The following is a 27,762-nucleotide window of genomic DNA, read 5'->3' on the forward strand; positions in this document are numbered from 1 at the left end:
TACTGGGGTGTGAGGGTGGTAGGTGTCAAGAAAAGTCAATGAGGATGTCACCGAGTCAGCGAAGGCTGCAGTCTTGCAAACCCCAATAGTGAAAGTAATCAAAACCTATGCATCGTGATTACTCAATCATAGTGGGTTCTAAGGAGCAATTTTATTAAAAGCCTTGCATATTTAGCCAGGGAATGCTAGACAATTTAACTGATGTAGTGTGGGCAATAAGGCATGTGCCAGGCTGGGTGCCTCGGTGCTCCTCCACCGCCGCTGCCGGCCGCGGGGAGGGCTGGCAGATACCCGAGGTCGCACAGGGAGGCATTTTTGTGATGTCTGGGCAAAACTTGCTCTGGGTGACTGCCAGGAATTCCTGGTGTAAGCTGATGGCTTGAATCAGCAATACCTTTGTTTCAGACAGCACCAAACAGCTCTTGAGATCAACTATGAAGCCGCCTTCTTTAAAGTGTACTCTACAGAGACGTGATTCTGGGCTAGCGGAATAACGTGACGCAGAGGACTTCTCGTGCTTTTGCGTACAGCCGCAGAAATTGCCTGCGGGGAGGAAAAATCAAAGTAGCAACGCGCAGTCAAACGTAAGGGCTGGTATTTAATGACGGATCTTTTTAAAAACTTGTGAACGCTGTCCTCCGTGAAAGGCGCTGACGTTCTGGGCCGAGCATTAGGTAAGGAGGCACAGCTCCCAGCGTACGTGCGGCGCGGCGGCGGCGGGCCCGGCCCCGCGGGGGCTCCCCCAGCCAGACGGAGCTCGCTCTCTCCCCGCCCCTCACCGGCGCCGCAGCAGCGCGGCCTGCGCCGCCACCTGCCCCCCCGCCCTCGGGACCTGCCAACAGGTGCCAGGCGCCCAGCCACCGCGCCCGGGCCGGGCCCTGCCTCACCGGCGGAGCAGATGCCGACACAGCGCGGCCGCGGCACCTGCGCGGCTGCGGGCCCCGGCCCGCCGGGGCGGTGCAGGCCGCTGTGGAAGGTCTCCTAGCAACTGCGCGGCCAATGGCAGCGGCGCCGGGGCGGGGGTGTGCGGCGCCGGGCGGGTTAACCCCGCGGGGCGCGGCCGGCGGTCGGCGTGGCGGCAGCTGCGGGGCGCGGAGCGGAGCTGAGCTCGCTCGGGAGCCGCCTCCCCTCTCTCCCGCCGCGCCGGCAGCAGGTGGTGCCGGGGCTCCTCCTTCCCCTCACCGGCGGCGCGGGAGGGGGGTCCCGCGGGGGCCGCGTCCCGCCTGTGAGGCGCGGCGGGTAACGGGCGCTCGGCGGCCGTTGGCGAGGGGGCGGGCCGCGCGGGGAGCGGGAGCGCGCCGCAGCGCTGAGGTACCGGGGCCGCGCCGGGGGCGGCCCGCAGCGGGGCGGCTGAGGGGAGCGCGGCAGCGCTCGGGGCTCGCCCGGGGGCGCCCGGGCCGCGGCGGGCTGCGTGCGGGGGCCGGCCTGGCTGGCCGCGGCGGCGGCGCGGGTTTGACATGTGCTATTCCCGGCCAGGCTCCGGCTGATCCGCAGGGACGGGGAGAGCGGGGCGGGCGGCGGGGCTGGGCCGGCCCTCCCGCGGGAAGGCCCGGCGGCTTGTTGATCTCTGAAGCTACAAGCGGTGGGTGCTCGAAGAGGTGAGAGCCGTGAAGCTTCCTACCGAGTCTGCGAATTGGTGGCCGCTCGGGTTTTGCCAGTAGTTTCACGTGATGTGGAGTACAGGTTCCATGAAGGATTTTGGTTTTGTTTTTATTTTGTTTAAAAATATTTTTAATTTGCAGCAAAGCCTATTTCAATTTGAAGAGCAAATCGTAGTGTGAGATCACTTTGTAGTATGTGCTGCACCCCCTATTTATGTGGAACACGCTGCTGCTTTCTGTGCTGTCAATGAAACAGTTACACGGGGCTCCATATGCTCCAGAGGTATGGTAGGAATTTCGGGGCAATGACTTAAAATAGGAGGCATGCGAAGTAAAACGTGAATGTATTAGGAAAATTTACGTAGTGAACTTGGCAAGGAGACCTAAGATACCACTAATGGAAATCTCAGATTATAAGCATTCAGGTGGGAAGACGTTATTTTTGTTTCATGTTTTTTGTTTTGTGGTTGGTTGTTTTTTTGGGTTTTTTTTTGGGGGGGGGGGGGGAAGCTGTGGTACTATGGTCAGTTATCATTTGGGCTGGAGAGAGCGTAGGAGAGGGTAATACTAGGCTCATTGAGGTCAGTATTTTGTCTCTGAAAGTGGCTGGCAGCAGATGCAAAGGGAAAGATCCTGAGTGCAGGTTGGTTGTACAGCAGTGCTTCTATCTGTGTATCCTTCCAGTATACTGCGGTCTGGAGCTGAAGGATTTCTGAGCAGAGGTTGTATCTCTCTTTAAATTTAAACAGTTGCTGATGGATGTTTTTTAATTAATTGGAGTCTGTTTATATAGCTGGAGTTCACAGCACCTCATGGTGATGTGAGTCCACAATTAGCTGTGCTTTATATGGGGGGAAAAAAATGCTCTCATTTTCTAGCTTTTGTGCTGAATGTTTCATTTAATTCTGCATAACTGTTGTGTTAAAAGAAGCAATTAATAATTGCTTTCTGTATGTTTGTCCTATTTATGTAGCTCTTTCCTCTTCTAGTTGAAAAGTCGTAGCTTATTAGTTTCTTGTATGAAAATGTTGGTTGACCTTCTTGCACCATTTTTAGCTCTGTTATGCCTTGTGTACAGAGAAGGTTGTACCTGCATGTAATATTACATATGTAATACGTAAGCTTAATGTTCATATAGAGGCATCATGATGATCTCTCTTCTGTCCTCCTCACCAGTGTTCTGTTAACTGCCTGTGAGCTGTTATTTCCAGATGACTAATCATAGTGACCCTGGGATCTCTTCCTGCATGATAATACCTAACTAGAGGCTGTTGGTTTAAGTATGTAGCAGAATTGTCTCTTTTCTTTTTTTTTTTCCCGTTGTGTTAGTTTGTCCTCATACTAAGCAAATGGATGACAAAAATCAGTGGCTGAAACTCCATGTTCATAAACACAATTTTCTGCAGTTCTTGCCATTCAATCTGGGTGTTTTATTTTTCTGAATAACTCTGTAGAATACACAGGCTTTCTCACTTAACTCATCACGTTTTTAAATTTATTGAACAACAGAGATGCCTGCACAGACCCATTGAGACCCTAAGTTTTGTATCTTTAGGACTTTCATATGATATACTTTCATATCCTCTCCTCACCCTTTAATTTACTCCCACACTTTGCCCTTCCCCATCTTTAATTGGTCATTAATAAATCCCCTGACATCATAGCTTAAGAGCTTTTGGTATGTAACATGGTGAAAATTTTTCTGGAAATCCAGTTATGCTGTCTTGCCCAGGTATGTTAGCTCATTCCTTCTTCCAGAGCACGAAGGCAGACTTGTTAGTGTTCCTTCCTTCCACAGAAGGCATGCTGAAGCTTCACGAGTCCTGTTTATTTGCAGTTACCAATTCTGCTCTGTGACACTTCTGTGTTGCTCATTAGAAACCTAGAATTTACATGAGAACAGTCTTTGAACTCCCTGGCAGTCTAAAGAAATTAGTTAGTTACCATCTTCCATTTCATGCCTGATTTAACTTGCAGGTTATATGCTACTGAAGCTTGTAAGTCTCATCACTTATGAGATCTGGAATACTAGTTCTGGCTCTAACCAATAAATACTACCAGCCTCAGGATCTAGTAGGGCTGTAGTCTGGTTTTGCTTTTTTCTTTCCTTTAAAATCATCTCCTTGCAGAGACAGCCAAGCTATAAATTTTGGCTAAAGCTGATCTCAGGAAAAGGAGAAGGAACTGCACAAGACTGTTCCTGAGGTTTTCCTCTTGGGTATCTGATGTGGGGATGTTTGGTAGCAGAATGTTCTGCTCCAGCTACATGCATTAAGTAGTTTGTGAATGCAAACAGTGGAATACGATTTTGAATATTAACAAAAATAGTGCTATTGTTTAGTAATAGGAAGATGCTAATGTGAAGATCCAGTGTTAGTTCAAAATGGGGTAGGAATTTGGGAGCCAGATTAAACATTGCCATGTGTTTCAATTTGCAGTGATTGCATTAACAGAATTTCAGTCATCTGTGTATTTAAAAGGTAGAGTTGAATCTTGAGGTAGTAGATCAGATTATTTTCCTTGTAACCTGAGTGTTTGAGGCAAAGACTGTGACAGAACAGTCATCAAATGCTGTATTTTTATCAGATGTGAGAGTATATTCTTGTGTGGCTACACATGTTGAGGAGATAAAATAAGCATATTCTTAAAACTGTTGGTTTTTTTAGTTTATTTGCTTTTTAAGTAAAAAGGAGAGGAAAAAGGTAGTTGGGATTTTGAGTATGATACGCTCATAATGAAGCAGAGACTTAATATGCACACACTGGGTGGTGATACCAAAAAAAAGAGACCAAACTCTCTAATACCTGGTTTGGAGTGTTAGAAAGCAGGCATTCTTTATTTTTGGTGTTGGATGCGCGGGGGATAAGTTCTGCCCAATGTGCATACCGACTTTGTTCACTGTTTATTTTTATATGGCTGATCTATACATATTAATGACATTTCTGAGAAACTATTAGCATATTCATTACGGTTCCATGAACTACTTAACATATTTACACTCTTGCTATGCATGTGTGGTCTAATGGGTCAAGGGCCCTCTGGTTTGGGACATCTTCATCCTCTTCTCTTCTCGTCCTTTTCATGACCTCTTCTTCTGGCCCTGTTTCAGTGCTTTGGGCTTGTATCTTGGTTTCAGACAGGTTCTTAGCTGCTTAGTAGCTGAACTATACAGTGCAGCGTTCTACTGGTAGTTAAACTAAGTAATACAATGTTGTACAGCTTGGCCATGTCATGGATACGTAGTTGCAACATTTACCCTTAAGCACACTGTTAAAATTCCTCTGGTATCAGTGGTTTGAATTGACTTTTCACCTTACTTTTGACAATACTGAGATGTTTAGCTGGAAATTTGACTTTGCTTAAAGTTCCTGTAGAGTGTGGGTAAGCAGAGGGATTTCACCACCCCCATGTTGCAGTTAATAGAATAACAATTGAAGTGCCCCAGTCTTATAAATGTGGGAGAAAAGATGTGGGATCTGCTTCAATTGTAACTTTAATGATGGCTCTTGAGATATTAAATATAGGTCACTAAAACTGTAATAGATCTTTAGATAAAGAAATTCTTTCAGCTCTCCAGTTATCACTGGATAGCATATGCATATTAGTGATAACTGTAAACTATGTTATTAAAACAGCTGTATAGAGAGAATAAGTGTCAAAACTCTAGGGGGGGGGAATTCATGGACTCTTGTGGTGATTACAAGAACTAAAACAAGTATATGTTTTACAAATAGATCCCTGATAATGTCATAAACCTACAGTGTCATGGCTGGAGTATACCCTAAATTTGCATAGTCTGTGTCTTTGTGTCTATCTGGATAAAGCCATCTGTGGATTACTAGATGAATGTAAAGGCTCTAAGCACATTCACAGCTCCTTTTGGGACATAATTTTACTAGAAGGAATCATACTACCCTTCAAGTAAAGGCTAACTATGCCCTCCCCGCTGCCGCCCCCCCCTACGGTTTTACAAGTTGAAACACACGTGTGTCACAACCTGGTTTTGAAACTATTTGAAATATACAGAGAAGGAATGTTTATTTGACAATTTCTGGTTGATACTTTTTAAAAACGCTTTCCCAAGACATTGCAGTATTGGGGCAAGTAGAAATTACCTCTCCAAAAACTGCTTTTCCCTATCTTCTCTGCTTGGGGGGTGGAGTTCTGGGTTACTAGATACTGCATTTCCCATTTGTGTTACACCCTGTGTAGGTTAGAGATGACCAGATGGTGTAATATGATCACAGCACAGTGTTCTGACAAGCGATTCTCTTCTGATAGAATGAGTTTTACAAATGCAGTTACAACTACTTCTTTTCAAGTTTAAGCATGATATTTAGAAATTCTAAGTATACTGTGTTGTGTACAACTTATAGTCTTCCTTGTCTGTGATAACTTGTCATGCTGAGACTGCTTGTCATGCTTGAGTTATGATATGGTCTAAGCTCAGGCTTACTTAATCAGATTTCTGTCTTGAATCTTAGCACATTCATTGTCAATCCCTCCCCTGTCCCCCAAAACACAAACCAGTCATTTTAAGAATAGCTGCTTTCAGCTCTCTGGGTTTGTGAAATGTACTATTTTTGATTTTTCATCTAAACTTTTTCTTGAAAAGAAAGAAGTGTTTGTTAGTGAATCATGTAGGAGTTGGTGGAATTATTCCTGTAGACTTTTTGTCAAAAAATTCCCCAGGTGCCTTTCTAAGAATTAAATTATGGTATGTTATTACCATGACAGCTTTTTTAAAGTTCATTGGGTTTTTTTGTACTTCACTTGTTCCAGCAAGCACTTGAATGCTGCAGTTTGATTACTGCTTCCTTGGTATTAATCAAGCTCTCTGTGATTTTTAATGCAAGTAGCTTAGGGTTTTTTTGTTTTGTTTGAGGTTTAGATTTCTATTTGCAGTGAGATGGCTCTGCCATTATGTTCACACATTTGAAATTGGGTCTCAAAGGTTCATTTTTTGACAATCCACCTAGGTCTTGTCTGCTCTGGGAATTTCTCACTTGGAATAGGAAGCGATACTGCCAACTAGCAGAATTACATCTAGCAAGCATTGGGTTGTTACAGTTCTTTGGGGGTAAGTTATCAAACCTGTTGGTGAGGTAACTGCAACAAATCCTGCTGTACAGAGAATGGGCATAGAAGGAAAAATCATTAAGTAGAGCAGTTTTGGCTGTTCAGTGGTTCTTCTCTCTCCACCCTGCAGTCAGTCAGATTTTTGACATTACTATGGGATGCTGGGAAACAGTAGAACTTGAATTACTTTTTTTTTTTTTCCTGTATGGCATGTTTTCCCAGCTGGGGCTTAAGGAGGAGGGAAGAAAAAACCCAACCAAAACCCCACAAAACCTTCTCCCTGCTTTTGTTTGGTGAAAGCCTTTCTGTGTGAACTAGGGTAGTCTGGGTGATCCTTTAAAGTACTTCTCAATCTTACGTAGTATTTTATTATTCTTCTGAAATTACACAAATTACTGCTTAGAAGAGGAAAATGTGTAACTCCTATGTGAATGTTTCCTGTGTTACGGTGGTTCGAGTGTTGTAGTATACTAAAGGTGAAGAGTCCCTTCTGAATATGGTGTATCCAAATTATTTTTTGCGTCCATGCTGTCTTCATCAGGAATGCTCATCTTTAGTTCTTGCATACCTTAGTGAGGCTATATTGAGCTGTTTTGCTCCAGAGGGACTGCCTAGACGGGGAAGGAAATGATCTGATGGGTCTTAATCACTAGGTAGCTTTAGCAATCACTGCTAAGGTCCCGAACTGGCAGTAGAAGCCATGTGGGACTGATGAGATGATCTTGGACTAAAGGCTTATAGCATTCCCTTTTGCAGCTGACATGGGATTGTCTTGTTCTGCCCATCTGATTTTAATTCTCAATACAGTATATAAAGATGGTTCAAATATAAAATACTGACCACTTTCTGAAATTATTACTGCTTCAAAGCTACTGCACTTGTTTGACCCATAACAAAATAAGATATTTTGGGTTAGTGGTTTAACAGTTGAAGAAAGTTTTTTTGGGTTTGCTGCTTTCCAAACCTTGAAATTGCTGAGGGAGGTTTTTAATCTGATGTATTAAACAGCATGCAGTGTACTGCAAGTGGTCGATTTAAGACAAAGTCTCTAAAGCCTTCAAGGTAGATTAATGTAAGAATATAGTTGCATCATCTGGATTTTATTGGACTGCCTATACGTTCTTGCTTTTTCCGTCTTCACTAGACATCCTTTGGAGCCTGGGTTTGTGTTAATTTTCTTTGTGTCTTGTTGGTGTACTAGAAACAGCATGTCATTAGAGAGTAGTCTTGATAAAGCATCTGCATGTGGCTTGCAGGGCTCAGATTTAGAGAATCATTGCATCCCCACACCTGTACTAGTGCTATTCCTGCTTCTAGCCCAGCGTTGTTTGGGATGATAGATACTGTGTCAGAATAGTATTGTCAGTGTAGAGAGACCTGTGGGTTGGTAATACGATAAATTGAGGGAATTTGGGTGATCAGATCTCTTAATGGGTGTGCAGCCTCTTAGAGAACAAAAGCCAGTTTATTTGAAAGTAATGACATATCTGAAATAAGAGTAGTATTTTTGTGGACTTTCCAACAGTCCTTAATGGAATTTGTGTGTCTTGAGTTTCTTAAATATCTTTTGAAATACCTTACTAGAATGCAAGATTGCAATGCCATTAATGAGAATATACTTGTAGCTTAATTTGCTGCCTTATTTCCTTATGTTTGCAGATTTCTCTATCTGATAGATCCAACAAATTAACATGTAAGAAGTGTGTCCTCTTAATCCTTAGTCTTGACTTTGAATTCCATTTTTAAAAGCACAGTTATTTTGGATGGGTGGAAAAAATTGCCTTGCAGATTTCTACTATGAAGTCATTTCTTGTCTTTAGAATCTGAACCTTCACCCTATTTGTTTGTGGACATGTTGGCTTTATTGGGGGTGAGCAGTAAAATATGCATAAATGAATATGGGCTAAGAGGAAGCAGGAAAACCCATTTCTTAAACAAGAACAGCCACTAGACTTGATGCCTTACATGTACTTTCTGATACGTTATCTCAGTTGTAGGGCCCTCAAGTTATCTGAGGAATAACTGTTTTCCTTTTTTCAAATTTATGAACCTGGAGAAATATTCATCCAGGTGGATATTTTATTTTCTAGTGCTGAGCATTCTGTGACATGGCTGTGTACCAGTATGATACTTTAAAAACTTGGTGTTACTTTGGACACAGTGTTCTGTGTTGAAATGCTACTGAGAACACAGACAGTAAGAATCTTTAAGAGACCTTACGGATAACACAGCACGCTTTTCCTGGCTCTTCTTTGTTTCCCCACAAATGACAGTTTTCTCTATAGTGATAAAAATACAGGAGTTTAGTGTCAGAAATTTAGAAGTTGCTTGCCCAGAGTGTGTTTACTGGGATATTAACCAGGGGTTAGGGGAAAACATCCCTGTGCTCTACAAGTCTACGGAGTCCATCTAAAACTGACTTGAGGTTTTGTTCCAAGGTGTTAATTGAAAAAAGGGGGCCGCCTTTCCTGTCAGGAGGAAAGTTTGTTTCCCTGAAGTATCATTGTTCAAATGATGGCTGATGGGTTGCACTGTCTGAATCTTAAACATCCAAGCTGGATTTTAAGTTTCCAGCAGTGTGGTAACTCTAATGCTATTATGTGCCTTCTTACTGTGTGGTAGAGATAGGGTGAGGGGACAGTTTCTTCTTTCTTATGAGTGTGTGACTTTCCTTTGGTTTCTAGAGGGCTGGTGCTGTACTGGGTGGCTGTGTGGGGTAAAGCTTCTGCTGTTTGCTTTCTTCAACAATCTTAGAAATTCTGTAAAGCAAGCAACTTGCCAGGGAAAGGTACTATAGCTAAAGGTATAAGTTAAACTTAAATAGTTAAACATTCAGAAGTTCCTTTGTCCTCTCTCTGCCAATATACCTCCTCTACAGCCTTTTTTTATCCTTCTTTTTAATAATCCCACTCAGATTCATGTTAAAACTTCACATATGTTTACCTTAACAAAATTGCTTCCTGGTCATATGGCAGGAAAATACTTAATATTTGGCTTGCTGTTTTCTCTAATGTATGTTATCTGCAGTGTGAGTCTTCATTATTTTCATGTGTGCATGGCATTTTAGCTTTAGTTAATGGTTTACAAGACTTAGTTAAGTTTAAGGTTAACTGAATATAGACAGATGCATTATTTTTACAGAGTAATATTTGCTGTGCTTACTGTGTTCCAAATACTGTGTAAAGAAGTAGAAGAATTTCATGTGGCTTAAGTCCAATAGTTGCTCTCCTATGACTGCTTTAATCTTTTAGCTGTATTAGCCGCTATTGTTAATCTAAAATGCTCTTCCTATTTTAGGAGATGCCTACGTAACATACGTTGCCAGCAATTATACTAAATACTTCACTGCTGAACCAGTTGCTCAGGTACCCTGCCTGTCTTTGTTGCTATGGGAGATTGGAAGACTATTACTGTGCCAGTGCTGTCATCAGGTAAGCTGGTAATATTTGTAATTTAGTGGATTTGTTAATTTTTCCAGTAATAGCTGCTAAAGAGAGATTGGACTTCTGTGCATGACACTTGAGTAGTTAAGCAGAATGTTAAGTAATAGGTAGTACTTAAAGTGCTTTTTTAGATTGAGTGATTACAGAAATGCTACTGTAAAATACTGTCTTTTCACATATATATAAAGGATCCAAGTCTTTTCAGTCATGCTTTTTTAAATTGCATCTTTTAGGATATCTTTCAGGGGGTTTCTTTACTTGTTCTGTATTATTTTGCCTTATTTTTTACAAGTTTATTAAAGGAGTAAATATCTTGCCTAATTCTGTCTAGTGGAAGAGTAAATTACAGTATACTTAATATGAGTAAGGATATTACACATTCTACAAAAATTCTCGCCAAATACATAGTTTGTGTACTTGTGTAAAAAAAAAAAAATTCCTGTTGTAGCAAGCCAATTGGGTAGAAAGTTTGGCCAGTGTTTTCTTGGCAGATGAGTAAAATTTGAAAGATATAATACCTTAATGTTATAGAGTCTTTAAATCTTCAGTGGAAGCTTATCATCTTTTTATTGTGAATTGCTTAGAATTTCACCTAGAATGACATTAAGTGCTAGGATTGTAAACTTCTGTAAGTAATAATGTAATAGGGATTTGATTTTTTTGGTATGTGATGTGTCCTAAAGTACTAGCTCTGACTTGTTTCTTGATGTTTTTAACTTTTAGATAGCAAAAATATTTTTCAATATACCTCAGAAAAAAAGATATCTTGCCCAAGCATGAACTCACAAGTGCTATGCTTGCCACTGCCTTCATCTAAAAGCATGCACAGCTTTTATAGTGCCTTCTGCACAGAAGAGAATATTGAACAGAGTATATCCTATCTCAATAGGGTAAGCCAAATTTTCTTGTTTATTGGAGGTTGTGTGAAGGGGACATTAAATCAGTTGTGGTAGTAAAGATTCACTGGATTAAGAAGGCTTCTTTCTCAATGCTTAGAAGTCAAAGTTGGTGGGGAGTAGGATTATTCTCCCTCTTTCCCCTTCCCGCCCCCCCCCCCCCCCCAGGATTTCACCAGATATTGTTTCTCTCTTTTGGAGAACTGTGAGAGATTGATCCAGTTATTTATTTCCATCCCACCTTGTCTTTTACCAGGAATTGACAACATTGGGCTTTCCTTCTATTTATGCCGAGTCCAAAGGAAAAGAATTAAATTTAATATCTATCATAAATTGCATGAATGAATTGCTTGTACTGCAGCACAAGAACCTTCGAGCTCAGGAAGAAGTAGAAATGCAGCATCTGAAACTGGGTAGTGATATGGATCACTTACAGAACTGCTATACTAAACTAAAGGTAGAAAACGAGATAAATCCACCGATATTATGCAGCACTTATGTTTAACAGATACTGTACATTCTTAACAGTGACTGGTTTTGCCTTTCTCCCCAGTACTAATCTGCAGTTGTTTATGTGTATTTTGGGGTATATTTTGAAGTCTTTTTTTTTTCCAGTTGAAAATTCCTTAAAGTCAACAAAATATGAGTTAATGAGAACTGAAAATTTATTTAGAATTATGGCCTTGTCAATCAAGGAAGCGAAGACTGTTTGGATTGGAAGTGTTAATGCATGCTGTGGGTAAAAATGTTAAATGCTTCAGTTCATATCCTTCAGTATCACTTAAAACGATATGTCCAGCTCTAAAAGATAAATTCACAATGTAATTGTAACCAGTAAAAGTGTAGGTAGTATTTCTAGTGTGTGTTACAGGGGGGTTATCGGTCTTTCTTTGTATATGTAGCTTTTTCCTTTTTTTTGTTGTATTCCTTGGATAGCTGATGACAAAGTCTTCTTGCTCAGAAGCTAGTGTCAAACCTGAAGTTATAAGCTTCATTTTATCACAAAGTCAATCACTGGAGTAGCTGATACATTGGAAGTTCAGTCTATGCTACTTCATGGGTACCTGTATGTGCAGTCATATTAGTGTCTCTGCCTTTCTGTCAAGAAAAAAATTCAGTGTGTGATTTGGGGCCTTTTAGGCTTGCTCTTTGCTAGCGTTGGTCAGCACTATCTCCTTGACAAATACTGCTGTAGATGATGAAAATAATAGTACTCCCGCTGATATTGCATTCATTTTTATGCAAACATTAAATATTAGTTCCAGAACACCCCAATTACTTTGCCTAGACAAATGGCTTTAAAGTGAGGGGGGGGTGGTGGTAGAAAACTTTTTAGTACTACTTCAATCCCAGGGTATTTAATTTAGCTTGTAAGGTTTATAGTGTACATTCTTTCAGATACCATGCAGTAATCCTCTTGCCTTCCACTAATGTGTTACCTATATTTCGATGTGGTTTGCTTAGTTCTTGTTGCTTAAATATCTCTGCATACTTGTAGCTTTCTGCATGTGAAGAAAAAGAGTTTGTATGTAGTGTTTGGCTCTGTTTGTGAAAATATTTCTAAAAGGCTAGTTTTGCACAACTTGTTAGAATGAGATCACCTGCCTAATATTGTATTACATTAATGTATACATTAAATATCCTGTTTGCTTTGGTATGGTCGCAGTCTGCATATCTCTTTTAATTGTTCCCTTCATTATCTAACAAACATTCCAGTGAAACTGTAGTCCCAAATTCATACAGTTTGCTTAGTATATACCTCATTCTCACAGTATAGATATACTTACAGAATCCTGACTTACTGAAAAAGTAACAACTGCATAGGATAACATCTGTTAAATAGCAAGCCAAATATTTGTTTCCTGTACTGTAGAATCATATTTCTTGCTCAAGAAAATAGAATTAACTTGTCGTTGAGAATGCAAGATCATCCCCCAAACATCAGATTAAATACATAGGCGAACTTACCTCAAGTGAGGTGGCTTAGTAGTTTGGTTTGGGTGGTCTGGTGGTTTGGTTTGTTGTTGCTGGGTTTTGGTTTTTTTTTTCATCCTTTGCTATTAATTCTTAATGATACTGAATTATCAACACTCTTTCTAGGAACAGCTGGAATCATCTAAAAGGGAAATAGTTGGACTTCAGGAAAGAGACAGACAACTGCAAAGCAAGAACCGAAATTTGCACCAGTTACTTAAAAATGAAAAGGATGAAGTGAGTTGTTGTGTACATTAACACAAGTCATCACACAGATATTCAATCTATGTTTTTTGTAAGAAGTCTTGCAATTATTCACTTAAGATGCTTTCTTGTTGGTAAATGTCTTTCACCGCAGTGAAACTGAAATGTTATATATGGACAAATAGGTTCTGTAAGGGATGGGTCCAAGTTATAACAGTACTAGAGAGTACTGCAGAAATGCACATGTGCAGCTTTCTGAGGCTTTCTGTACTTTTGAGCATAGCGTTATCTCCGAATATTTTAAAATACCAAAAAATGGGAGGGAGCAATAGGATTCAGTTAATTCCTCAAATGTTGGCATATAGGAACTTTCTCTTTTGTTTATACTGTAGAGGGGAGCAAAAGACCCAAAAGAAGGTAGGTAAGGGGAAACTCAGCCCAAAAGCACAGTCTCATTAAACTTGGGAGTCTTGGAAGAACGAAGATCAGAAAACACTTTGAAATCCAAGACACTGTTCAATTTGGGTTTTGTTTCCAGTGTGTGCCTTCCCCAACACTGTATGTTACATAACTCCTAAGTTTCTGTGAGTGTTCTTGTGTTCATAGACAACTTTATGAATATGTTTATCACGGCACTATCCCTATATGGTGAGCATCCTAAAGTTCCAGCTTGAAATATTGAATGTACTGTATGTTTGTTAGGTTTTTTGAATCGTCAGTTTAACCTTAAAAACAACCCCAGGTATTGATAGTACAGGCCAAGTATGTGCTTTATGGTAAGTTTTAATGTTCTTTTAGGCCAAACGGAATAATCTGTCTTCCAGCATCCTGCTGTCCAAAAGAGTGGTTTTTTTAGTGTAAACCTAACAAGCATACTTTAGAATTAAAGTGCATCCTGAACATTAGTAATTGAAAGCAAAAAAGATATCTTTCTCAACCTCCTTCAAATACCTTTATTGAACAAGGTAATGTGAATTACCAGAACATGAGTTCAGAGGAGCTAGTGTTACATGTTGCTTATGATGTTGGTTTCTTCAGAGAAGAAACTAAATCCCCACAGACTGGGAGACTTCTCCCAATTTCTCTTGTCACTTCCTTTCACCAAAAGTACAGTTTAATAGAAGTGTCATTTTGCTTCACGTTTTTTGGCTTTCTGAAAAGATTTGTGTGTATGTTTGTTGAAGAAGCATGGTTTTTGTGGGGTTGCTTTTAGGTACAGAAGCTACAGAACATAATTTCAAGTAGAGCTACACAGTACAATCATGATATGAAGAGGAAAGAGAGAGAGTATAACAAATTAAAGGAACGTTTACATCAATTAGTCATGAACAAAAAGGACAAAAAGATAAGTAAGTTGCTCTGAATTTTACTGTAGAAGAGTGGTGTATTCTATATGTTAAAAATGCTTAAATCCTGGTTCTGGCCATCTTTAATATGGCCCTGCTGTAGATTTTTTTTTTCAGATCTTAGTGTGTTATGTAAGATGTAGTATTTCATGTCAGCTGACTGTGTAAGGCTAAAACTTTTATATTGTTTTCCATAAGATTGTTCTCCAAGCACAAAGAAATTAGTATCTCTAGTAAATGATTTTTTTTTTCTTTTACTAGAGAGAATTATTCAGAATCTATTCCTAAGGTAGAGCTGTCACTCCTCTACTTTCTGGCTGCTGCTACCATCGTATGACTTTGGGTAGTGGCATAAACACTATTATGCCCCCCAGCTGCAGTCAGGAAGGAACACTGCATAAGCTCTTTCTTTGAGATACTGTAGACTATTTGTGTTAACAAGGGATGAGAAATTGTAGAGAAGTAACACAAGGTAGACATAGTATCTAGTGCTATGTAAAAATGAGGAAGAAATTGCCTTTATCATATGAGTACTCATATGTTGAACACAATTTTTGGGAGGCACAAGACATTCATGAGTGCTGTTTAAAGTACAGCTTTTTGTGGTGTGTTGCTGGAAACAAGTATCAGTGTTAAGTAAACAAAAATATCTGCTCCTTTTGGTTCACCTATCTGACCTTAGAGTATTTATATTGTTTATCTCCAGTGGAAGGTGAGTCCTGCTCTTCCTCTTTTATCCCTCTTGCCACTGCCAAAACCCTCAGCTGTTTGCCAGCATGTAGTGCATAGTGCTTGTGAAGCATCAGGAAGCTGCTTAATCTAAACTGGAGATAAAACTGGCATTATTGCCAGAAGAGAGGTTAGAGTTGACACAACAGCGATGTAAAGGTTGAAATAGGGATGGTGGTGTCATTAAGAAATGTATTAAAAAAAAAAAAAAGATAGGGTGAGAATAAATCCCTCTGAGTTTCCAAATACAAATTATTTTCTTTCTTTGACTATCTTATTCTTACTTTGAGCAGAGAAATGTGGTTTCATATGGGTCTGAAGACTGAGGGAGATACTTGGGTAATGTGGTCTCTTGACAATAGTTACGTGTAAATACAAATATTTAAATGCAGTGTCATCTAAATATTCATATGTTTGCATGTCGTTTCACGCTTTGAAATATCCTTTTTGTTTGTAGCTATGGAAGTTCTAAATTATGTTGGTAGAGCTGATGGGAAGAGAAGTGCATGGAGGACTGATAAGACAGATGCCAGGTAGTTGTCTCAGAACATTAATTGAAGCATATATTACACCTGTTATGTTGTTACTCTAAGACTTCCTCTTCCAGAAATGAAGAGGAGATGTACAAAGTTCTATTAAGTGATTATGAACAACGCCAAAAACAGCTTTTGATGGAAAATGCTGAGCTGAAAAAAGTTCTTCAGCAGATGAAGAAAGAGATTATTTCACTTCTCCCACCACAGAAACAGAAACCTAAAGAAAGGTCTGAAGATGGGCCAGTAAGTATTCAGTTAAAATTAAATCTGAATGGTAGTTCAGTATAGTGCTGGAGTAATCTGATAATTTTAAAAAAGTAAACTTTTGAGACTTGCAGTGGATTGCACATCCTGTGCTGTGCTTGAAATTCCTCCATGTTTAAATGTTCTACTGTCTGAACAATACCCAGTGTATTCTTCCCAGTCAGTTAATGGAAAGCTTGAAAGTATACTTTGAATTAATTTAAAATGCATTAGCTACACTTGTAACTTCACATAATGATGCAGTTAATAGGGAAGGCAGACAAAATCCAAAGGTGTTGATGCTTGTTTTCAAGGTGCTTATGCAAATAAATTGGGCTTTCTATAGAGTCTGTGAGGGTGGAGAAAATATAATTAAGCTGTGCTCCTATAGTATGTGGCATAGAGTAGCTCTTAATTCCTTTTACAGAGCTGCTGGTATGTTCCAGGAAGAAGTTTGATTTCAAAAGTAAAATGGTTTGTGGGTGTCTGATTCCACATTTAAAATATTTCTTTGTTTACACAGGCTATTTTATTTTCATGGAACAGTAGACTGCACATTCACTGTTTATCAGAGTTTGTTTATTATGATGATTCCCAGCTAGAGTTGCAGCTCTGTTTTGATATCGGAGTGAAGTGGGGAGTAACCTAAAAAGTTTGCTGAGCTTTTGCTTAGCAATGGGAGAAAAAAGTGTCCCTGGGCGTAAGAAAGTTGAAATACAGAAAAATGTGCATAAAGGCTAGATTCCAGGGATTATTCAAGATTGATGGCGTAGTAGTAATAGGCTATTAAGACAATATGGGTAGTCCACAGAACAAAGTATGAAACATTTTTATTACAGTAAATGGTACAGGTTGGTACATAAGAATATGTGTAGATGGAGTCTTCCAGAGTGTGCCAATTCGGTGGAATCTAGTACTTGCCATTTCAGAAGGTCCGCTGTCCTGCTCAAGTGCTGTACTATGTCCTTTATTTCTGAGCAATCTCAGGTGCATTTGTCAAGCCCCAGAATGTGCTGTGAAGAAAAGCTCTAGGCTTTCTGGCCAATTCTTTGTAAGATGTGAATAAACTTTTCTCAATGTCACTGGATGACCTGCCCCCTATACCACACAGAGTGACTCTCATATGTATTTGGTGAAGTAGTCAGTAATGTGCAATGTGTTAATCTTTACCTCAAAAGTTCATCATGCAGATAATCGGTAGATCTAATTATTACTCCAGTTCAGCAATAAGAAGTGATCTTCAGTCATGGGTGTTGGGTATAATTTATACTAGAAAATAAGTGGTCCTTCTGCTTTTAGGATTCCAATGAGGCCAGGAGGGCTTGGCACAAACTTCAGTACATTGGTGAAAATTCAGCTGTGGGAATGGGCTCTTTGTAAACATTTAAACGAACTTGAGGAAAAACTGGGACCTGGTGCTCTGAAATACACTGTTCTTGGGTGATTAGACAAGTATTTAACTGTTGTAGCATTAATAGACTAATAAAAAAAATATTAAAAGCCTGTACTGAAACTTCTGTTTGGTTCTCTTGTAATAGTACCAATTAAGCAGAGCAACTAATTACTACACAGTAATTTCTATTAGCAGAATAATAATAGAAGCACTTATTAGATGCAAGTCTTCAGTTATTTCAGCAGGGGTGTGGGGGTTTTTGGTGGTTTGTTTTTTTCTGGATGTTCTTCCATTTAATCTAAAAAATCAATTTCATGGCACTATAAAACTGGGGACAGTTTTTTTATCATTATAGGTATACTGCTCGGTTTTTTCCACATTTGTCAAATATAAAAAGGAAGAATACTGACAAAAATTGTGGTTTTGCAGAAATTATGTATTTAAAACTTAGTCTGTCCCACAACATAAGTTTTACATGGATTAGTTTTGTTTAGCAGTACTAGTTTGCTTTGTGAATATCTAAAACATTGCATCCGATAGTTCATGCTTGTTTGTGGCCCTTTTAACATTTTGGCCTGAAGCGTGAATTCTTACTGAATCCCTTGTAGAATAAAAAAACACCCAAACACTGCATTTCTACTTAGAAATGTGAATTCAAAGTATGTGTTTCCTTCTAAGAATCAATATGGAGGTTGGCAGCTAGTGATGTATACATACCATTTATTATTTTCCTTCCCATTACAAAATAACAGCCATGAAACCAGCCAGACTGTCATAATACAGTACTATCCAGAGGCCTACTCCAGACTGGGCTTTCATTGCATTAGCATATATAAATATAAGTAAAGGAATAAGATGTTTTTTGTGAACTGACATAACTCTTAAGCTGACCAACCACAAAAACCCCAACCCAAAAAACCCGGGCTTGTTCTCTATATTTGTTTTTCTCCTCAAGATCTCCTGTGATCCATGTGTAAGTGATTTACTTGCCTTTGAAGTTCTTGATTTTATACTTCCCATCCTATTTATCTTATCTACTTGTAAATAAAGGGGATTATATAGAATGGTTTAGATGCTTGAGAAGTGAAGTGTTCATGCCAGGTATTCAAACAGCTATGGCTTGTCAGTTTAAATCTGCTAAACTGTCTTGGCCTAGTCTTCTATCATTTAGACTTGCATCTTAGCTAGTCAAGATGGCTTTTGGGTTTGATATTTGAACTGTAGTGTAAAATGCAAGGGGGAGAGGGAGGTGCTAGTTCCACTCAACCTTCAATGTGTTGTGAGTGTGGGTGTCTTTATCAGGGAGGAAAAAAAGCGGGGACAAATCAATGCTCAACAGGAGAAAATCTTTGTCTTACATCCTGTTGGTGCCGTGTAGTGGGTTTATGGACAGCTACCACTTAAGTTTGACAGTGGAGGTCAGCAGTCTGAACTTATCTAGCTTGAAGATGTGTGAGTCGGTCTTGCTAGTTGATAGCCCTCAAAACCCACCACAGAGAGAGTGTAACAGGTCACTTCTGTCTCTTCAACATGATGCTGTCAGGGAACTGAACTCCCTGACAGTCAGATTTCCCTGGATGGAAAAATCTTTACTGTACATAAGCATTTTTCTTCTCTTCAGTATATTAAAGCCATGTAAATATTTAAATAAATGTGTGTATTTGGAGTGGTGGAGTGATTTGGAGCTGCTTGTTTCTGCTTCAACAGGTGCTGTCAGATCTGGAGGAAGATATTGGAGAGTTAAAAGAGAATATGTGGGAACTGTCCTGTGAAACTGTCAGAGAGCAGCTTACCAACAGCATTAGAAAACAATGGAGAATGCTGAAAAATCATGTTGAAAAGCTGGATAACCAAGGTGATGTTTAACTGGATTACATGTACATATAAAATGCTACTGATGCCATTTGGTATTGCCCTCTTAAGACTTACTTTACTGACCATTGAAGCTAAAAGGAATTGTGACCTGGTAGACTTTTTCAGAAAGGGCATTTTCCTGTGTGAGTTTTAATTGTAGGTAGTTAAGGAAGAAATGGCATATCAAGCCTGATATCATGGGAAAAGGACATGATTATAACTTGACACAGTAAACAGCAACTTTCTGAAGAAATAATTTTTCTTTTGAAAGTATATGCCTCTAATGTTTGTTGCATTTCACCACCTTTTTAGGATGTTCAAGTAATGCAGTTGTAATGATCTGAGGTAATCAGATGCAAAATATGTAAATCCCTTTCAAGCATCTAGGCTTGCCCCATCCATACCTCTGAGGCTGCTTGTGGCATTCTGAAGTGAACTGGCTGATGGTATGGTGCTGGGCTGTTCTCATTTCCAGCTGTTAAACAGCATTAAAAGATGGCTAAAAATACATAAAATTCTTTCCTAGTATTATCTTCCCATGCAAGCAAATGTTCTTGCTACCACAAGGATATTTGCAGTCAAGAATAAGACTGAGGAGGTCACACATGCAATTGCAAATAAAAGAGCAGACGGTCTATGAGAATGTTTATACCATAGAAAAGATTTTTAAGAACACTAGTTCTGAGTATTGCTTGATTTGATGTAACTAACTGAAAAAAAACCAGTTGCAAAATCAGGAAAAATGTTCCAAGTATTTGCTGTTTTCTTGGAGCCACCTTTTTGGGCTTTGGAGTTAGAGATGGCCATAGTCTAGTCCTTTAGGATTCAATTAATGTTCAAGAAACGGCATCAGGGGATAAAAACTTGTCTTATTAATCACTGTGATAGCTATGCGTGGAATTAAATAAAGCAGTATGTAATTACACAAAATACACTTTATTCCTCTCTAATTCATTCCCTTACTGGGATGGAAATATGCACACAATGTTTGCTAGCTCTGTTTGTCCTTCGCAGGACTCAAAGGAAGAGATTTCTTTTTATATCTGTGACAAATATAGTTACTGTCATATATTTATGAACACACAAGCCCTTCAAAAATGGGCTCAGAAGAATAGGTTAACAGCATGTCAGTGAAAAGTCTTCAGTTTTATTTTTTTCTTTTAAATACAGCTTAAACAAGTAGGGGGGTTTGTGTGATAATTACTGCAGCACAGATGCTTGATTTACCTTGAGGAATGTGAAACAGCTATGTTTTCATTGCTATTTTTTCTGAACTGGGTTTTGTGCGTAATTACATGCATAGCACCAATTCTGGATCTCATGTCTAATTAAGTGCTTTTCAATCCATTGTGTATGTCTCTGTCAGGATGAAACAAATATGGATGGAAACCTTTCACTGTAGTGGTGAGTCCCTGATGTGAGGAACTTTTTTGTTTAAGTAGGCTTTTTCCTTTTCCTCCCCTCCTTAGTGTCACGTGTACATTCAGGCGCTTTGGATGAAAAAGATGTCATTTCAAGGGAAGACCACGAGCTGGAAACTGAAAAGCTGGAGTTAGAGATTCAGCAATGTAAAGAAATGATCAAAACTCAGCAACAGCTCTTACAGGTAGCAGGCTTTATTTTTTCTCAACTGAATCTAAGCTTTTTTTGTGTTTTGTTGTGCCAAGCTTCTCACCTCTGAGCCTTCCTACATTCTTTGATAATGCTGTTTAAATATCTTAATTGTTGTTGTGAGTACAGGTGTGCTGGTGGGTTGTTTAGTAATTCAATGAACTTGTAATCCTGGTAGGAATAATTTTGGGGGATTAAAAAAAGGTGAGGAAGGTAGAGGTCAGCTGCCTGAACAGGGACACTTGCTTGCCATGTGAAACTCTGCCCCCACCAGCCACCAACTTGATACTTACTACATGGTTTCCATATTAAACATATAGAATAATTGTTCTAATAAAACTGAACCTGTGGAAATACTGCATCTCTTAACCATCCCAAATTAATGTTTGTGTCTTTTGTTGCTTTACATGTGCAGCAGCAGCTTATGTCTCCATGTGACGATGACACCACTCTGTTACTACAGGACTGCTATTTGTTGGAAGAAAGAGAGCGTCTTCAGGAAGAATGGAGACTATTTCGAGAACAAAAAAAGAATTTTGAGAAAGAACGAAGAAGTTTCACAGAAGCTGCTATTAGATTAGGACTTGAGGTATCAGGAAAGGGAACTCCTATGAAAGATGAGTTACAATTGTTAAGTAGTTGTACACACTGAAGTGCAGCTGACAAACAATATCTGTTTGCCAACATCTATAGAGGAAGACTATTCCCATACTGCAGAGAATTTACCTTTGGTCATTGCAGATCATTGTTACCATTTAAAAAAGGGGTTTGTGTGTGTTGGAAAATACAGTAGCCACATCTGGAATGGCTGATTTCTTGTTTTAGCTTTTTAAATATTTAAGTACTTCCAAAAATCAGTCCATTTTTTCACTAAATCCTTTATTAGATGTTGCTTAAGTTTGGCTTCCCACAAAAGCAAGACCTATGCAAATTTCAGTCAGACTTCATTGCTGGGTTGCATTATTAAAGGTACTTAATTCCTAAGCTTTCATGAAAACCAGTGACTGTTGCAGAAATCAAAGTAATTGCTGCCTTTCCCTTAGGGTCATTATCTGTTCTGTTCTTACAGTAAAGGTGGCCAGTAAGCACACATACTGGAAGGCAGTCAGAGTAGATGTGTCTGAGTTCTATCATCTGTGTCCTTTGGTCTAGCAACAGTTAGGGCTTAGAACGTGAAGGAGTTTACAAGTTTTGCAGGGAAAGGCGGTCATGATGTTGTTGTGGAACTATAGTAGTATATATGGCAGGAAAAAAGCCATTGAATTAAAAAAGAAATGGACTTTAGATTTATTATTCACAGAACTGCTTGCTTTGACATGTGGAGCAGAAAGTTGGAGTGGGATGTGATTTAAAATTTATAAAACTGTGGACTCAATTGGTCAGATGAAAGCAGTACTGCTGTTCACTAAATCTCTCTAGATTAAGACTAGAGGGAGCTCACGGAGAGTGCTTGAAATTACCGCCTTTGCTGGGTATGGTTTAGACTTACTTTATGTATCAGGGAGTTGACATCTGGATTTTGCTGCCACAGGAGATTGTGAAGGCCATCAATCCCAGCAGGTTAAAAAAACAATTGCCGAAGCTCATGGACAACACATCTACAGATGTGATACTAAAAGCAGGGGACAAGTGTGCCTTCCAACATACCTAATCAAAAGGCTTTTGGGGCTGGAACATCTGAGGGAATGCACTGCAGAAAGTGGCCAGGTTTATGCGATCTCATAAATAGCATCTCTTGTGGCCACTGTTGAAGACAGAATACTGAGCTAGATGGACAACTTGTCTGACTCAAGACAAGTTTTTTTTTATTCTTATGTTGTAAAACTTATTGTAAAGAACATAAAATACTTCGGATTTTACTTGAGATACTGTCACGGCAGTAGTTCACATGGTGACAAATACTGACTCAGACTACTACATACAGATAAGCGGTCTTCAACTTTTCATTTAACTTTATTTGTGTTTTAATGAATTTGTGAATATCATGTTGGACCTGGAATTCAGCTTTGAAAGTCTTGAGTGATAAGTGATAATTGTTCGTCCAGAAATGTATAGGACTACATTGCAGCATAAGCATAACTATCCATGCTTCTGCTTGTTAAAATGCTTAAGTATGAAAAGAGAAGCAATGCTGCAAGCTTTGTAGATGTGTTTGAAACTGGGCATTGGAGTTCAGCTTGCTCTATTTTCTACTGACACGGTAGAAATAACTTTGTGATGGGGGTGTCCTGCTTCATTGATGGGTTTTGGAGGTGAAGTAGGTTGGTTCCACAGAGCCGTTGGATATTTTGGAGGTTGTCTTTCAGCCATTATTTTCATCATCTGTGCTCAGAGTGATAGGAAAATGAAGCAACCCTTTCCTTTCTGCCCCAGTTTCAGAAGGAAGTAATCAGTGCTATTTTCAACATCACTTTTCAGAGAAGGCTCAGGATTGAGGTTTAAGCAGTAATCCTTACTGGCAGCCACCCAGAAATGGGAGCTGCCTCCAAGAGGTGGTGCTACACTGAGGGGGGAAGGGGAGTTTAGGAGGCAGTGATAAGACACTGTGTCACTAGACTGGAGAACAGTAAAATGAGAAGATTAGTCAGACCTCTGTGAAACAAACCATGATGTTTGGCTTGTGAATAAATAACCTCCTTAGCTAATCCTTGTTGCATCCAAAGCTTGCTCACATGACTGTAATCTTGTGTTAAACTTCTGGCTGTCCTTAATTATGTGGACACGTTACAACTTCTGCGTTCTTAGAATAGCATCACTTTAATGTGGACTAAGCTTGTTCCTGTGGTCGTAAGTGTAAACTGTCATTTCCTTTCCTAGAGAAAGGCATTTGAAGAAGATAGAGGAGCGTGGCTGAAGCAACAGTTCTTAAGTATGTCTACTGATTACAAGCACTCTGAAAACGTGACAACTCCAAGTGCCTTCCTAGGAAGCAAGTATTTGGTTCAAATTATGTTCTTACATGTTTCCCCTCCCTTTCAGTTAGAAGATGCAAATAAGAAAAAAAACCCTTTTAAACCTCCAAATCTTTGCAAGAGAAATTTTATCATATATCTGTATGTCTCTATCTGTCAGGGTAACTGATGGTTCAAGATTTCTTGTTAAAAGAAGGGGATAGTGATAACTCCCTCCCTCACAATAAATGATGTAATCCATTTATATTAAGTGATCTGGTCAATGTTGGGTACCTGACAGCACAGCTGTTAAGAACAGGGAACTTCTAGAATTACTGAAGTAAATTAAATGTGAGCATATTAATTGCCAAGGGAGTTAAGGAAATCATGACCTATGGAGACCTGTCTAGATTAGAAACAAGTTTTGGAAACAAGAACATAATAATGTGGAGATGGCAGCATTAGTTATTTGAGATGAGGTAATATTAAACAGGTGTACACATACATATTAAGTTAAAAAAATAATTTGGAAAAAGAAATAGTGAAAAGAGCATAATGAAAACATTTGAGCAATATGCAATTGAATTTTAAAATTCAAATCTTCATAAAGGAAGAATTTCTTCAGAAAAGATAACAAAACTATGGCTGTATGATGTATTTTAGAACATTGTTTTTAATGAAAGTATTTTTTTACTTCCCTCTACAATTCCACCACCCACCCCCCCCCCTTCCAGTTGGAACTTTTATTTCTCATCCCCTCATGCCTGAATATGCATGTGCAGTGTTTTGGTCTTTACCACTGAGTCTTCAATACTTTCTAGGGGAGGGGGGAAGGGATAAGGGAGGAAAAACTAACAGCAATCTCTGTTAAATAGACTCTTGTTGTGGCAGCCAACATTTAAAGATAAATGTGTGAAACACCTGGCAAGTAAAGATAGCTTGAATTTGTATTCTTGTTTAGATAAAGTAGCCTGCCTCATGTTCTGGGTTCTGCTTGTTTCACTTCTGTGCAATTCCTGTAGTGCTTCTGTAAGTAAGAAATTAAATGTTCTTCCACAATAGGAAGACCTTTATTTTTAGGAACAGAACTTAGATTGTTTGGCTGTTGCTCATGAAGAATGACTTGATCTAGTGATCTGTGAGCAACCTGAGATCGGTTTAACATTCACTGTTCACCTAAGCTTTTGATTTGTAATTGCCTTTTTCCAAATTCAAGTGTTTCTGGATGTATTTAAAGCCATTATTTTCTCTTCTAAATGGCATTCTTCTATCTTACATATCCTAATATTAAGCTACTGGATAATAGCAATAAAAACAAATGTCTGCCACACTGAGGATCATACTCAACTTGGATATTAATCTACAGGTTACCGTTAGAATTATCTTAAGGTTAAATTTTCCTTTTTCATGACACTTGTCCAAAATCTTTTAATTCTGTAGTGCGAGGATGAATACTGTACAACACAATCATTCTATGTTTGGTTTTTTTTCCACTTCATATGAAAGCTTTGAAATCTACATGTGAGGAATAGTTAGTGGGGGTTGATCTGGCCCTGCCAAGTTTGGCCATGTCTTTCCATTGATTTCAGTGGTGGTTAAGTTCATATAAATGCTAAGGCATCTAACTTACTGCTTTTCATTTTTTCCTGTACTCTGACAAGGTTGTATGTTTCATGTTGATGTTAATTACTGTATATGCATGCTGGAGGAGTTTCTACTAAAGGAATAAAAAGCTTTAATAATTGTAAAGCAAATACTTTACATTTGAGTGACTCTAAACTTGACTTCAACATGACTACTTGCAGCAGTGCTTGTGGATGTAGATACTTCACTTTCAAATTTAGAATCATAATTTTAACCATTACTTCATTCAGTAGTAGTAAGTGTATTTATAAAATGTTACCACAGATCTACAACAATAAGATGATTTATTATAGACATGCCATAAAATGTTTGGGGCATTTTTTTTAAAGCAGAAGATAAATAGAAGCAAGTCCCTCAAATTTTTTCAGCTGTACTGTAGCTTAACTGATGATGTGTGTCTCTCTCAGGTTCTGACCAAGACAATAGGTTAGTGAAATCTACATCTCAAAGAAAACCTCACTGTATGTTGAGTGGTCCTGTTTCAGCAGAACCTTGCCAGACATCTCGGTATGTTACATATAACAAGTATCAGAAATGATGTTGCAGATAGTTATTTCTATAGTGGTAAACTATATAGAGTACAGAGACTAAGTTATGATAACTTAAAAAGCCTAATCTAAGGCTTATGATTGATATCTAGCAGAACAATATTAGACACACAGTACTGGTTTTATGCTATTTATCTGAAGCACAATTTATTGCTTTGTAACATTCTCTTTTTCCCAGTTCCAGTGCTGCATCAAAAAAACCTGCTGCAGATAGCAAGCCAAATCAGTGGGTGGAAAGCGACAAAGAAGAAGCTGAGTAATGCACAAAGTCGTGGGAAGACTCTGGAGTTGGCACTCTGCTATGTAGAAGCTTGCACATAGAACAACTGCCTTAGACTCCCTAGGGTTGCCTGCTGGGTTTTTTGTTAGAGATTTGTTCATAAATTATTCTAAAGTGAAACAGAATGCTGTGAGTTTGATCATTCTTCTAGAGGATTATGTGGTGATCTGAATCGTGGCGTGTGTGTGTATGTGCGTGCACATGGCTTTTATTTTTTAGACCATTTTTTGCCTCTTTCTTGCAACCCTTGAAAGAAGACAACTTAGAAATATATACAAGCTTTGATATTTTTTCTAGTTACAGAAGCTCTGATTCTGTGAATGAAGCAATGGTCTGAAACTTTGACTGCAATGAGATATTGGATCCTAATGTTACCTTTCATCACAGGCAGAGATAGAGCACTTTTAGAAATTGTTTAATTATTGTAAACATTCATTTGTCTCAAATGTAACTGGCATTAAATCTTTTTTTGCCTCAACTTGAATGTACAGTATACTGTAGATTTTTAACAAAACAGGTTCTATATTTATTGTGTGATTTGAAAATACCTCTTTGATATTTCAGATGACTTAAAGTGCAAAATCTTTATATATTTGTAAATAGGCAAAGTGGTTATGCTGGGAAACCATTAAATGAAACATGTGCATACATAATATTTTACATGGCATTTAAAATTGTTTTATAGTGACACTCAGTTTACAGATGCATTAGAACTTTCAATGGTTCAGTCAGGAACTAAATTATTTCAAATGTGATAAATAAATGTGTAATTCTATTCTAAGAAACCCTGGTTCTGTGTTGTGTGTGCTAAACTTTTAAGCTATCATTGTTGTAGGGCTGTATGCTATGTCAATACATCTGATGCTGGTTTTGTATTTTGTTAACTTTTCCTTTTTAATTGACTCCAAATATCTTTTGATGTAGCCTTTGGGAAATCTGTTTGTGTTTATAATAAAAATAGCCAGGTAGAGGTAAGATATGTTTCAAAGTCTCCTTCACCTGACTCGGTGCATGCTGCTCTTGTCCATCAGAAATCTACCTTGTCTCTTGTTGGGTTTTCATGCATCTGCAAATGCATGTGTGTAGCTCTGATCCTAGTGTAACCGACCTTTTGGAAGATGCCCAAGAAACTTCTGCCTTTCTCAGGGTCATAGGAAGGAGATTAACTCTGAAGGTTAGAATGCTTCACTGAAAATGCATTGCTGCTCTGCCCGTTATCGTTAGAATTAGATGTAACGGAGTGATTGGACTAATGGAGTAATTGGGCTACTTGGGGGAAAAACAGCAGTGGAATAACATAAAGGGAAGAAACTGGAGTTCTCCAAGAAGCTAAGACAGAAAACTGCAATTTCTGCTGATCAGGTCTGTTTGTGGAGTTACAGCTTGAGACAAAGTAGTAGCCAATGCAAACTGCAGAGGATGCCTGGATGGTTCTCACATAGCACCCCGAAGGAAGCAGCAGCCTCTATAATTATATTCTTGGTCAGCTT

General features: G+C 39.0%; 1 protein-coding gene across 13 annotated transcripts; it reads left to right on the top strand.

Moving 5' to 3' along the window:
- The first annotated feature begins 650 nt into the window (after window positions 1–650).
- On the top strand, window positions 651–27,057 carry SSX2IP (SSX family member 2 interacting protein). 13 transcript variants are annotated; one of them, XM_055725035.1, is made up of 17 exons: window positions 1,051–1,153; window positions 1,477–1,598; window positions 2,778–2,881; window positions 6,581–6,681; window positions 9,978–10,111; window positions 10,847–11,013; window positions 11,276–11,476; window positions 13,120–13,230; window positions 14,411–14,546; window positions 15,730–15,805; window positions 15,880–16,051; window positions 19,152–19,299; window positions 20,768–20,904; window positions 21,325–21,498; window positions 23,727–23,838; window positions 25,852–25,951; window positions 26,171–27,057. In XM_055725035.1, exons 5-17 carry the CDS (start codon window positions 10,069–10,071, stop codon window positions 26,250–26,252), a joined length of 1,659 nt encoding a protein of 552 aa, XP_055581010.1. In that variant the 5' UTR covers window positions 1,051–1,153; window positions 1,477–1,598; window positions 2,778–2,881; window positions 6,581–6,681; window positions 9,978–10,068; the 3' UTR covers window positions 26,253–27,057. The 13 variants fall into 13 exon arrangements, with proteins under 13 accessions (XP_027670244.2, XP_055581012.1, XP_055581013.1 ...); XM_055725042.1 differs by lacking the exon at window positions 1,051–1,153 and having other exon boundaries at window positions 1,350–1,598; window positions 21,328–21,498; XM_055725043.1 differs by lacking the exon at window positions 1,051–1,153 and having other exon boundaries at window positions 1,352–1,598; window positions 23,727–23,778.
- Window positions 27,058–27,762: the final 705 nt, after the last annotated feature.

Source organism: Falco cherrug, chromosome 12 (assembly GCF_023634085.1).
Source record: "Falco cherrug isolate bFalChe1 chromosome 12, bFalChe1.pri, whole genome shotgun sequence".
Classification (NCBI taxonomy): domain Eukaryota; kingdom Metazoa; phylum Chordata; class Aves; order Falconiformes; family Falconidae; genus Falco; species Falco cherrug.

Coding starts and splice junctions, on each gene's coding strand:
- SSX2IP (XM_027814443.2), top strand. CDS start 10,069: ATGGGAGATTGGAAGACTATTACTGTGCCAGTGCTGTCATCAG. Junction 16,052..19,151: donor AAAGGTCTGAAGATGGGCCA/GTAAGTATTCAG, acceptor CTGCTTCAACAG/GTGCTGTCAGATCTGGAGGA. Junction 25,952..26,170: donor GAACCTTGCCAGACATCTCG/GTATGTTACATA, acceptor TCTTTTTCCCAG/TTCCAGTGCTGCATCAAAAA.